Raw genomic sequence first — 12,591 nt, forward strand, 5'->3', positions numbered from 1 at the left:
TTGATAGAGACATGGATACTGGTCCCACGGATATAGCCGTCGCGTTGTAAATGCATAGTAAAACAAAAGCTAGGTTGCTGTGAGTTTTTTCGAACTGTATGGCCATGTTCCAGTAGCATTCTCGCCTTACGTTTCACCTGCATCTGTGGCTGACATCTTCAGAGGTTCTGTTGGCAGTGAGGCAAGTGGAGTGTATATGTATCTGTGGGATGTCCGTGGTGGGAGAAAGGAAATGTTGTCCATGGTGGGAGAAAAAACCCTTATTTGTTTATGGAATTGTGGGTGTTACAATTAGCAGTTTTGAATTACCATTTGAGTAGCCATGAAGTTTGCAAAGTCAATCAGTGAGGACATAGAGGTAGCCTGATTGTGTCATATGTTCTGCAGTTGATGGTTGGTGATGGAACGGTTAATGTATTAGTTCTAATGTAGAGGGTTTGGTAATCTGTAAGTGGGTGAAAGCAATTAAGGGTGGAGGTGTTCAGGAGATGGGTTGCAGCTGGGTGTTACTGGATTTAAGGAGCTAACTTTGAAACTTATATTTTGGGAGACAAGTATCTGTTGTATTTTGGTGGTGGATGCTGCTGGTTTTTCCCCCAGGTCTGTTGGATTTTTTGGTATCCTGACCTGTCTCCTGTAATCTTGGAATCCTTGAACCTTTGGACTGGCTTTTGATTGCGGGATAGACTCTTGATCCCTGGACTCTGTTATTGAACTCTCGGCGTTTGACCACTGGACTGGACCCTTTTGACTACGAAGTTATTTTTGCTATCCGTTTTCGTTTATTCTGTAGCTGAGTGCTATCTTTGTGTTTTATATTTTGGTCTGTTAAAACAGCCAGCAAGTAAGTGCTGTTTTAATTAAACTGTTTGTTAAAACTGGGAGTTTTGTCCAATTCTGGGCACCACAATTCAAGAGAGATATTGACAAGCTGGAATGTGTCCAGAGGAGGGCGACTAAAATGATCAAGGGTCTGGAGAACAAGAGCTATGAGGAGCGGCTTAGGGAACTGGGCATGTTTAGCCTGAAGAAGAGAAGGCTGAGAGGAGATATGATAGCCATGTATAAATATGTGAGAGGAAGCCACAGGGAGGAGGGAGCAAGCTTGTTTTCTGCTTCCTTGGAGACTAGGACGCGGAACAATGGCTTCAAACTACAAGAGAGGAGATTCCATGTGAACATTAGGAAGAACTTCCTGACTGTGAGAGCCGTTCAGCAGTGGAACTCTCTGCCCCGGAGTGTGGTGGAGGCTCCTTCTTTGGAAGCTTTTAAGCAGAGGCTGGATGGCCATTTGTCAGGGGTGATTTGAATGCAATATTCCTGCTTCTTGGCAGAATGGGGTTGGACTGGATGGCCCAGGAGGTCTCTTCCAACTCTTTGGTTCTATGATTCTATGATTTTGATTCATCTCTACCTAAATAAGGTAGAGCCCTGGCAATGTGACAGATTGACTTAGCAAACTTTACTGATTGACTTTTGAAACTTCACTAATTTGGACAATACAAACACAAAAGCTCCTTTCAGTTCCAATATTTTTAGGTCCCCAACGTGCAGCCATCTTCGTCCCAGTTCTCATTTGTCTTCTTTTGCTTGACAGTGGTTCACAGAGGCAGGAAGAACTTCACCTTTCAGAAGAAACCCCAATGGCCCTCATGGCATCTGAGGACAATGGCCAAGCCAGCGATCCAGGCGACTCCTCGTCCTCTAGTGAAGGGGACCCAGTCCTACCTTCATCTTCAACTTCCACTGGGTGAACAATTGTGGAAGAACAAAACAAAACAAAGCCATGGTAGATATGGAGGCAAGACAGCATGCCTGTTGGAATCACAGAAGGTAAAGCTGCCTAGTCTTGATGCAACAGCAACGTTGGGGTGGTGCTTCCCATTGGGAAGCCTTTGAAAAGTGGCCCTGGAAATGAATCTCAGGATCTTAACTGCGGTCTCTATTCTGGTTGGACTTTTTGTTTCGCTGCTTGGGTCAAGAGCAGCTCCAATATACTGTTACAACCATTCCTACCTCTCCGGAAGTACCTTCTTTTAAGTCGTTGAGTGCTTCCAAAATGGCAGAACGAGAGGGCCAAAATGAAAACAATTGAGAAAGAGGGGAAAAGAGAGAAGACATGAAGTTGAGAGAAGAAAACTCTAGAGAGCAACTTGGATCAACTATGAAGAGATCTACACCAGCTTTTAAGAGAGAAGAATTGACTGGTCCAGAATCATCTCTTGGATCCATTTAGAACTTGGAAGAGAAAGGAAAGGTAAGCTGTTGAATTTGTTGTTTCTGGTTGTTGCTGCTTGTTGGCAACGTCATGAATGAGTTGCCCAATTCATAGCAACCCTACTCAGATTCAGAGCTTCCTTGGCTTCCTTGGCTGAGTCTACGCATCTGGAAGGTGGTTGTCCTCTTTTCCTACTATCTTTCCAATCATTATTATCTTTTTCTAGCAAGTCATCTCTTCTCGTGATATGGACAAAGTAAAAGGCTTTCACAGCCGGAATCAGTGGGATGTTGTGTGGTTTCTGGGCTGTGTGGCCATGGAAACCACACCACACACACCCCAAAGTATATTGTGCTGTTCTGCTGTGGGGATTTTTAAATTCATAATAACTTTCAGTTGTGGTCTTTTTCATCTCTCCAGAAGCAACCATCTCAACTGCCATTGCCCTGGCCTCAGGGGCAGAGTAGAAGCGCAGGCACAGCTGCATCATGCTTAGACTCAGAAGAAGAAGAAAGGCCATCCATCCTAACTGTCATTGCCCTGGCCTCGGAGGCAGAGTAGAAGCGCAAGCACAGCTGCATCATGCTTGGACTCAGAAGAAGAAGAAATGCCATCCATCCCAACTGCCACTGCCCTGGCCTCGGGAGCAGAGTAGAAGCACAGACACAGCTGCATCATGCTTGGACTCAGAAGAAGAAGAAAGGCCCTCCATCCCATCTGTCACTGCCCTGGCCTCGGAGGCAGAGTAGAAGCGCAGGCACAGCTGCATCATGCTTGGACTCAGAAGAAGAAGAAAGGCTATCCATCCCAACTGCCACTGCCCTGGCCTCGGAGGCAGAGTAGAAGCGCAGGCACAGCTGCATCATGCTTGGACTCAGAAGAAGAAGAAAGGCCATCCATCCCAACTGTCACTGCCCTGGCCTCGGAGGCAAAGTAGAAGCGCAGGCACAGCTGCATCATGCTTGGACTCAGAAGAAGAAGAAAGGCCATCCATCCCAACTGTCACTGCCCTGGCCTCGGGGGCAGAGTAGAAGCGCAGGCACAGCTGCATCATGCTTGGACTCAGAAGAAGAAGAAAGGCCCTCCATCCCATCTGTCACTGCCCTGGCCTCGGGGGCAGAGTAGAAGCGCAGGCACAGCTGCATCATGCTTGGACTCAGAAGAAGAAGAAGAAAGGCCATCCATCCCAACTGCCACTGTCCTGGCCTTGGATAGAGAGGACAGGCATAGCACCATCATGCCAAAGTCCAGAAGCAGAAGAAAGGCCCCCTCTCCATCCCAACTGTCACTGCTCTAGCTGTGGAGGAAGAGGAAAACATAACTCTATCATATCTTGCCCCATGAACATATGAAAGACCCTCCCTTCATCTCAACTACCACTGCTGCCATTGCCCTGCCCTTGGATGAAGGGGCAGACATAGCACCATCATGCCAAGGTCCAGAAGCAGAAGAAAGGTCCTCTCTCCATCCCAACTGCCACTGCCCTGGCTGTGGAGGAAGAGAAGAAGAAGTACAGATCCATCATGCCTAGACTCGGAATCAAAGCAAAGGCCATCCATCCCATCTGCCACTGCCCTGTCCTTGGATGGAGATAAGGGGCAGGCATAACACCATCATGCCAAGGTCCAGAAATAGAAGAAATGCCCTCTCTCCATCCCAAGTGTCACTGCCCTAGCTGTGGAGGAAGAGAAGAAGAAGCACAGATCCAGAGGAAAGGCCATCCAGCCATCCCATCTGCCACTGTCTTGTCCTTGGATAGAGTGAAGGCAGGCATGGCACCATCATGCCAAGGTCCAGAAGCAGAAGAAAGGCCCTCTCTCCATCCCAACTGTCACTGCTGCCATTGCCCTGTCCCAGGATGGAGAGAAGGGGCAGACATAGCACCATCATGCCAAGGTTCAGAAGCAGAAGAAAGGTCCTCTCTCCACCCCAACTGCCACTGCCCTAACCGTGAAGGAAGAGAAGAGGAAAACATAACTCTATCTTATCTCGACCCACGAACATATGAAAGACCCTCCCTTCATCCCAACTGCCAGTGCCCTTTTCTTGGATGGAGAGAAGTGGCAGATACAGATGAAAGGCCTGCAATCATGCCAAGGTCCAGAAGCAGAAGAAAGGCCCTCTCTCCATCCCAACTCTCACTTCTGCCATTGCCCTGTCCCAGGATGGAGAGAAGGAGCAGACATAGCACCATCATGCCAAGGTCCAGAAGCAGAAGAAATGCCTTCTCTCCATCCCAACTGCCACTGCCCTAGCTGTGGAGGAAGAGAAGAAGAAGCACAGATCCAGAGGAAAGGCCATCCAGCCATCCCATCTGCCACTGTCTTGTCCTTGGATAGAGTGAAGGCAGGCATGGCACCATCATGCCAAGGTCCAGAAGCAGAAGAAAGGCCCTCTCTCCATCCCAACTGTCACTGCTGCCATTGCCCTGTCCCAGGATGGAGAGAAGGGGCAGACATAGCACCATCATGCCAAGGTTCAGAAGCAGAAGAAAGGTCCTCTCTCCACCCCAACTGCCACTGCCCTAACCGTGAAGGAAGAGAAGAGGAAAACATAACTCTATCTTATCTCGACCCACGAACATATGAAAGACCCTCCCTTCATCCCAACTGCCAGTGCCCTTTTCTTGGATGGAGAGAAGTGGCAGATACAGATGAAAGGCCTGCAATCATGCCAAGGTCCAGAAGCAGAAGAAAGGCCCTCTCTCCATCCCAACTCTCACTTCTGCCATTGCCCTGTCCCAGGATGGAGAGAAGGAGCAGACATAGCACCATCATGCCAAGGTCCAGAAGCAGAAGAAATGCCTTCTCTCCATCCCAACTGCCACTGCCCTAGCTGTGGAGGAAGAGAAGAAGAAGCACAGATCCAGAGGAAAGGCCATCCAGCCATCCCATCTGCCACTGTCTTGTCCTTGGATAGAGTGAAGGCAGGCATGGCACCATCATGCCAAGGTCCAGAAGCAGAAGAAAGGCCCTCTCTCCATCCCAACTATCACGGCCCTAGCTGTGGAGGAAAAGAAGAGCAAAACATAACTATCTTATCTCGGCCCAAGAACATATGAAAAACCCTCCCTTCATCCCAACTGCCACTGCCCTTTTCTTAGATGGAGAGGGGCAGATGCAGATGAAAGGCCTGCAATCCCTCATGCCAATGTCCAGAAGAAGGACCTCTCTCCATCCCAACTCTCACTTCTGCCATTGCCCTGTCCCAGGATGGAGAGAAGGAGAGAAGGGGCAGACATAGCACCATCATGCCAAGGTCCAGAAGCAGAACAAAGGCCCTCTCTCCATCCCAATTGCCACTGCCCTAGCTATGGAGGAAGAGAAGAGGAAAACATAACTCTATCTTATCTCGGCCCATGAAGATATGAAAGACCCTCCCTTCATCCCAATTGCCACTGCCCTTTTCTTGGATGGAGAGAAGGGGCAGATGCAGATGAAAGGCCTGCAATCCCTCATGCCAAGGTCCAGAAGCCAAAGAAAGGCCCTCTCTCCACCCCAACTGTCACTGCCCTAGCTGTGGAGGAAGAGAAGGGGAAAACATAACTCTATCTTATCTCGACCCACCAACATATGAAAGACCCTCCCTTCATCCCAACTGCCACTACCCTTTTCTTGGATGGAGAGAAGTGGCAGATACAGATGAAAGGCCTGCAATCCCCCATGCCAAGGTCCAGAAGCAGAAGAAAGGCCCTCTCTCCATCCCAACCCTCACTGTCATTGCCCTGTCCCAGGATGGAGAGAAGGGGCAGACATAGCACCATCATGTCAAGGTCCAGAAGCAGAAGAAAGGCTCTCTCTCCATCCCAACTGTCACTGCCCTATCTGTGGAGGAAGAGAAGAAGAAGAAGCACAGATCCAGAGGAAAGGCCACCCATCCATCCCATCTGCCACTGTCCTGTCCTTGGATAGAGAGAAGGGGCAGGCATGGCACCATCATGCCAAGGTCCAGAAGCAGAAGAAAGGTCCTCTCTCCATCCCAACTGCCACTGCCCTAACCGTGGAAGAGGAGAAGAGGAAAACATAACTCTATCTTATCTCGGCCCACGAAGATATGAAAGACCCTCTCTTCATCCCAACTGCCACTGCCCTTTTCTTGGATGGAGAGAAGGGGCAGATGCAGAAGAAAGGCCCTCTCTCCATCCCAACTGTCAGTGCCCTAGCTGTGGAGGAAGAGAAGAAGCACAGATCCATCATGCCTAGACTCAGAAGCAAAGAAAGGGCCATCCATCCCATCTGCCACTGTCCTGTCCTTGGATAGAGAGAACGGCAGGCATGGCACCATCATATCAAGGTCCAGAAGAAGAAGAAAGACCTCCACAGCCCCCAGAGGGAGAAAAGTAAAGGCAGTGTCTGCTGAACTTGCTCCCTTCCCTTTTCCTTTTGTGTCATGTCTTCCTTCGCCTGCAAACCGGAGGGCCGCGAACTAAGCTGTTTTCATTCAGTCTTTTACTTGCAAAACACTCCGTACGGAGATGCCGCTATAGAAATAAGTACGATAAGCTTTTAGTTGGAGCAAATGAGCAAAAGAAAGAAAGAAACCTCCAGACAAATCCATTGTCCGTTCTAGGACAGGCATGGGCAAACTGGGGCCCTCGGGGTGTTTTGGACTTCAACTCCCACAATTCCTAACAGCCGGTAGGCGATTAGGAATTGTGGGAGTTGAAGTCCAAAACACCCCGAGGGCCCCAGTTTGCCCATGCCTGTTCTCGGAAGTTCACTGGTTAGCAAGGAAACCAAATGGGAGGAACAATAGGGTCGAGACAATATTGATTCCTGGCACAGTGTTAAGTTTGCTCAGTCTTTGGCTCAGAACTGCTATTTCCACTAAAATATTACAATTACTACAGTATCCAATGTTAGTGACCGCTCTTGGGTTAACTTTAGTTCTAACTTTAAGGGATGTAGCCAAGTTGTTGTGTTTTTTAATTTATTTTTCCAAATGTACTCATCATTTTCATGTATTTCTTAATAATTTTGCACAGAGGAAAGCACTTTCAGAGTATGTTGTGTTGCGTATTTTTCAGAATATGTGTTCCAAATGCAATTTTTGTTTTGCACGTTCTCCCCCGCAATACATTAAGTCTTGGAAACGTATGGATTTTGTCACAGAATTTGCAAATTCTTATATTAAAATATACATCCAATCCCTTTTGCAAATCTGGAGATTCTTTCTTTGACTTACACTATGTAACAAAATTTGAAAAATTCCTATTTAATTGTGCAGTACTTCCTTTGAATGTAGTTGCTCTGCTCCAGAAACTTCATTTTTGTGCCAAAGGGTAGTACTATTATTTACCTTCAGTCTAGGCACTTTGCTTGCAGTTTTCCTTAATGAAAATATGCCATTTTTAACCTTTGTGCAGTTCAATAAACTTTCTCCATGTTTTTATGATAGAATCAATTAGGAAATGACATTTACAACACAGGAACAAAAATAGTGTTATGATGTTGACAGTGCTGCCACCTACTGGCCAGGGAAATACCTATCTTCTATCCACATATTAATATATATATATATATATATATATATATATATATATATATATATATCACACACTCATACAGTTTCCAGCTTTCCATTGTTATTTAGATGCAATAGTTGAAAACCCCACCTATTTCCCCTGGAGAGAGATATATATACACACACACACACACACACGTTTTATAAGAAAATCACTATGTACCATGTCTGGTGAATGGAAAATGCGTGGACGAGGCTGAAAGAAGTATGTGTATATGTGTTGTCCAAGGCTTTCATGGCCAGAATCACTGGGTTGCTCTGCGTTTTCCGGGCTGTCTGGCCATATTCCAGAAGCACTCTCTCCTGACGTTTCGCCCACATCTATGGCAGGCATCCTCAGAGGTTGTGAGGTCTGTTGGAAACTAGGCAAGTGAAGTTTATATACCTTTGAGATGTCCAGGGTGGGAGAAAGAACTCTTGTCTGTTGGAGACAAGTGTGAATGTTGCAAAGTGAGGTTTATATACCTGTGGAATGACGTCCAGGGTGGGAGAAAGAACTCTTGTCTGCTGGAGACAAGTGTGAATGTTGCAATTGGCCAGCTTGATTAGCACTGAATGGCCTTGCAGCTTCAAAGCCCGGCTGATTCCTGCATTCTCTCCTGATGCTTTGCCCACATCTGTGGCAGGCATCCTCAGAGGTTGTGAGGTCTGTTGGAAACTAGGCAAGTTGAGTTTATATACCTGTGCAATAATGTCCAAAGTGGGAGAAAGAACTCTTGTCTGAGGCAAGTGTGAATGTTGCAATTGGCCAGCTTGATTAGCATTGAATGGCCTTGCAGCTTCAAAACCTGGCTGCTTCAATGCTAATCAAGACAGCCAATTGGAAACATTCACACTTGCCTCAGACAAGAGTTCTTTCTCCCACCCTGGACATTATTCTACAGATATATAAATCTCACTTAGTTTCCAACAGACCTCACAACCTCTGAGGATGCCTGCCATAGATGTGGGTGAAACATCAGGAGAGAATGCTTCTAGAACATGGCCATAAAGTTTGAAAACGCACAGCAACCCTATATGTGTATGGGTTGTTGTAGGTTTTTTGGGCTATATGGCCATGTTCTAGAGGCATTCTCTCCTGATGTTTCGCCTGCATCTATGGCAAGCATCCTCAGAGGTAGTGAGCTCTGTTGGAGCCAGGAAAATTGAGTTTATATATCTGTGGAATATCCAGGGTGGGACAAAGAACTCTTGTCTGTTGGAGCTAGGTGTGAATGTTTCAACTGGCCACCTTTCTAGAGCATGGCCATATAATCCAAAAAATCTACAACAACCCAGTGATTCCAGCCATGAAAGCCTTCAACAATATTGTTAATGTAAGATTAGTGTAATGTGAATGTTTAAATGTAATTTTGTGTAATGCCTGTGAATGTAACCTGATTGCATTAGCAGAGAGTGTATTGACTCTGAAAGGGTTAATCAGTCAAGCCTGTAATGAACTGTGAAGTTGTGACCCTGAGTGTGCCTGGAACACGTAGGGAGGATCCAGAGAGAAGATTTCTTTCGTCCTCCTTACTTTGGTGCTTTTGTCTTGTTTGTCTTCTTTTTGGTTGGGCGTCAATGCGAGTGTGTGCTGCATATTTGCTCTACTCAGTAAAGCTATATGTTTCATAGAATCATAGAATCAAAGAATCAAAGAGTTAGAAGAGACCTCATGGGCCATCCAGCCCAACCCCCTGCCAAGAAGCAGAAATATTGCATTCAAATCACCCCTGACAGATGTTTGCTTTTACTGAAGTCTCAAAGTGTCCATTCTTCTAAGCTTCAAAGCTTCTGTCGCACTTTGACAAATACCTATGTGTGTATGTTTGTACACACACGCATACAAAATCAATCGACCAAAGGAGAAGTAAGAATTCCACATATATTGAAAGATTACTGTAAAAAATTGAATTCCAATGTTTTAAAGACAGGCAAGGGTTGAATACGACTGTGAACACCAAACTGCAGACGAATATGGAAGCTCTACACCCGGCATGGGCAAACTTTGGTGTTTTGGACACCTGGAAAGAGGGCCGAAGTTGGCCCAATGCCTGATCTAAACGCATAAGGACAAAATTGTATTTTGTATTGGATGGAAAGTGGAACCAGGCCTGGAAAGTCAAGATGAGATGGCACCGGACTGAATGAAAGGAAGACCACCGCTTGCAAGAAAACAGAAGCCGTGGTCAAGAGAGCAAACCAGGGATCCAAAGTGCAAGGCATGGCTATAATTCAGCTCTCTCAAAAGAGCAGAATGTCCAAGAAACAGCTGTGAAAAAGCCGGAGACGGTGCGTACTCTGCTTAGAAGAGGCACTTGGATCTTGTCGCACAGATCTTGCCAGATGTCACTTGAATAACTCCAAGCTGAGCAGAAAATCGGTCTCTGCTTCCGTCCTGCTCCATCCAGTTCCATAATACAAATCTCAGGGAAGCCCATGAGATTGTTCTTCCCTGGAGGCGAATCTCTCTCCTCCTTGAAGCATGGGCATCTCTTCCTTAGTCTTCCTTCTCCTTCAAGGAGGAGATCAGGCAAGAGGGGAAGCTTTCCACGGCCGCAGAGCTGCATTCTCTCCCAAAACGACGGCAAAAGATACTAGGATGGAGCTTTCGAAGCCAATGAGTTCCTACTTGACGATTCCGCTTGTTCTTCACATCGTAAGAAGATTGTTTTTGGCTTCGTTTCCCATCCAAGAAAATCTCCAACACAACTTTTGGATGGATGGGGAAGACAGAGGCAGAAGAATCCCCTCTGAATCCAGCTCAAGGGGGGATTGGGAAAGGGAGGCTCCTTGCTCCAAAATGGTTCACCAAACATAAACAGATGACCTGGATGGACATAATTTTGGGAAATTTGGGAGGCCAAAGAATACTTTTCTCCATCCAAACACTGCAAAAAAGTGTGCTAGTTCATGAACGATGCCCTCCAGATGGGTCAATTGGGAAAGGGAGGTTCCCTGCTCCAAACATAAACAGAAGACCTGGATGGACATAATTTTGGGAAATTTGAGAGGCCAAATAATACTTTTCTCCATCCAAACACTGCAAAAGGTGTGCTAGTTCATGAACGATGCCCTCCAGATGGGTCAATTGGGAAAGGGAGGTTCCCTGCTCCAAACATAAACAGAAGACCTGGGTGGACATAATTTTGGGAAATTTGGGAGGCCAAAGAATACTTTTCTCCATCCAAACACTGCAAAAGGTGTGATAGTTCATGAACGATGCCCTTCAGATGGGTCAATTGGGAAAGGGAGGCTCCCTGCTCCAAACATAAACAGAAGACCTAGATGGACATAATTTTGGGACATTTGGGAGGCCAAATAATACTTTTCTCCATCCAAACTGCAAAAAAGTGTGCTAGTTCATGAACGATGCCCTCCAGATGGGTCAATTAGGAAAGGGAGGCTCCTTGCTCCAAACATAAACAGAAGACCTGGGTGGACATAATTTTGGGAAATTTGGGAGGCCAAAGAATACTTTTCTCCATCCAAACACTGCAAAAGGTGTGATAGTTCATGAACGATGCCCTTCAGATGGGTCAATTGGGAAAGGGAGGATCCCTGCTCCAAACATAAACAGAAGACCTGGATGGACATAATTTTGGGAAATTTGGGAAGCTAAATAATACTTTTCTCCATCCAAACACTGCAAAAGGTGTGCTAGTTCATGAACGATGCCCTCCAGATGGGTCAATTGAGAAAGGGAGGCTCTCTGCTCCAAACATAAACAGAAGACCTGGGTGGGCATAATTTTGGGAAATTTGGGAGGCCAAATAATACTTTTCTCCATCCAAACACTGCAAAAAAAGTGTGCTAGTTCATGAACGATGCCCTCCAGATGGGTCAATTGAGAAAGGGAGGCTCCCTGCTCCAAACATAAACAGAAGACCTGGGTGGGCATAATTTTGGGAAATTTGGGAGGCCAAATAATACTTTTCTCCATCCAAACACTGCAAAAAAATGTGCTAGTTCATGAACGATGCCCTCCAGATGGGTCAATTGAGAAAGGGAGGCTCCCTGCTCCAAACATAAACAGAAGACCTGGGTGGGCATAATTTTGGGAAATTTGGGAGGCCAAATAATACTTTTCTCCATCCAAACACTGCAGAAAAGTGTGCTAGTTCATGAACGATGCTCTCCAGATGGGTCTCCGCTGGGTCTTCTTTCTCGCTGGACCGCAGCAACCATGTTCTCCAGAAACAGAGTGTTGTAACAACAAAAACATTGTATGTACATCTGGCGAGCCCTATTCATGGTGTGTTGTGGTTCCGACTCCCGTTCAGATCCATTCAAAGAGGATCTGCACCATCTGCGGGATCTCAATGGCTTCTTCCGCCGGGCCCAAGGCTTCCACCACTTTGGGGGCGACGGTCAACCAAGCCAGCGGACCGAGGCGGTGCTGCAGGCAGGCGTGGCAGAGGAGGCTCTCCGAGTCTGTGGTGCCATCGCTCTGCAAGAGAAACAGAACATGAAAATAGGGTGTCATGTGGTTTCCAGCCTGCATGGCCAATGTGTTCTAGGCACATTTTCTTTTTTCATTATCATTGGTTATTCAAAGTCACAAATATGCAATCCTGGATGTTTACAGTCTATGAAAAGGATGAGAGACCAGAGAAGGAGGTCAAAAGATAGATATGAAATCAGGCAGGTTGAAAGGGAAGCCTGAAGGGTGTCGTGATAGCCATCTGTGACAATATGCAAGGATGGAAGGGTACATCTACACTGTGGAATTAATGCAGTTTGATACCACTTTAATTGCCATGGCTCTGTGCTGTGGAATCCTGGGAGTCGCAGTTTGATGAGACTCCAGAACTCTTTTGACAGAAAAGGGGAAAGACCTTGCAATACCATAGCACTCTAAAGAAGCCTCA

General features: G+C 46.5%; 2 protein-coding genes across 4 annotated transcripts in view; one reads left to right on the forward strand and one right to left on the reverse strand.

The window, feature by feature from the left end:
• Nucleotides 1-12,591, forward strand: part of ANKRD16 (ankyrin repeat domain 16) — a 112,988-nt gene that overhangs the window by 22,384 nt on the left and 78,013 nt on the right. The gene's annotated exons all lie outside the window — the stretch shown is intronic.
• FBH1 (F-box DNA helicase 1) overlaps nt 9,592-12,591 on the reverse strand; it is a 68,787-nt gene continuing 65,787 nt past the window's right edge. For all 3 annotated transcript variants that reach the window (XM_067469354.1, XM_067469355.1, XM_067469353.1), the window contains exon 21: nt 9,592-12,170. In XM_067469354.1, coding sequence (XP_067325455.1) covers nt 12,000-12,170 — 171 coding nt within the window. In that variant the 3' untranslated portion in view covers nt 9,592-11,999. The remainder of the gene's footprint in view (nt 12,171-12,591) is intronic.

Source organism: Anolis sagrei, chromosome 5, assembly GCF_037176765.1.
Source record: "Anolis sagrei isolate rAnoSag1 chromosome 5, rAnoSag1.mat, whole genome shotgun sequence".
Classification (NCBI taxonomy): Eukaryota; Metazoa; Chordata; class Lepidosauria; order Squamata; family Dactyloidae; genus Anolis; species Anolis sagrei.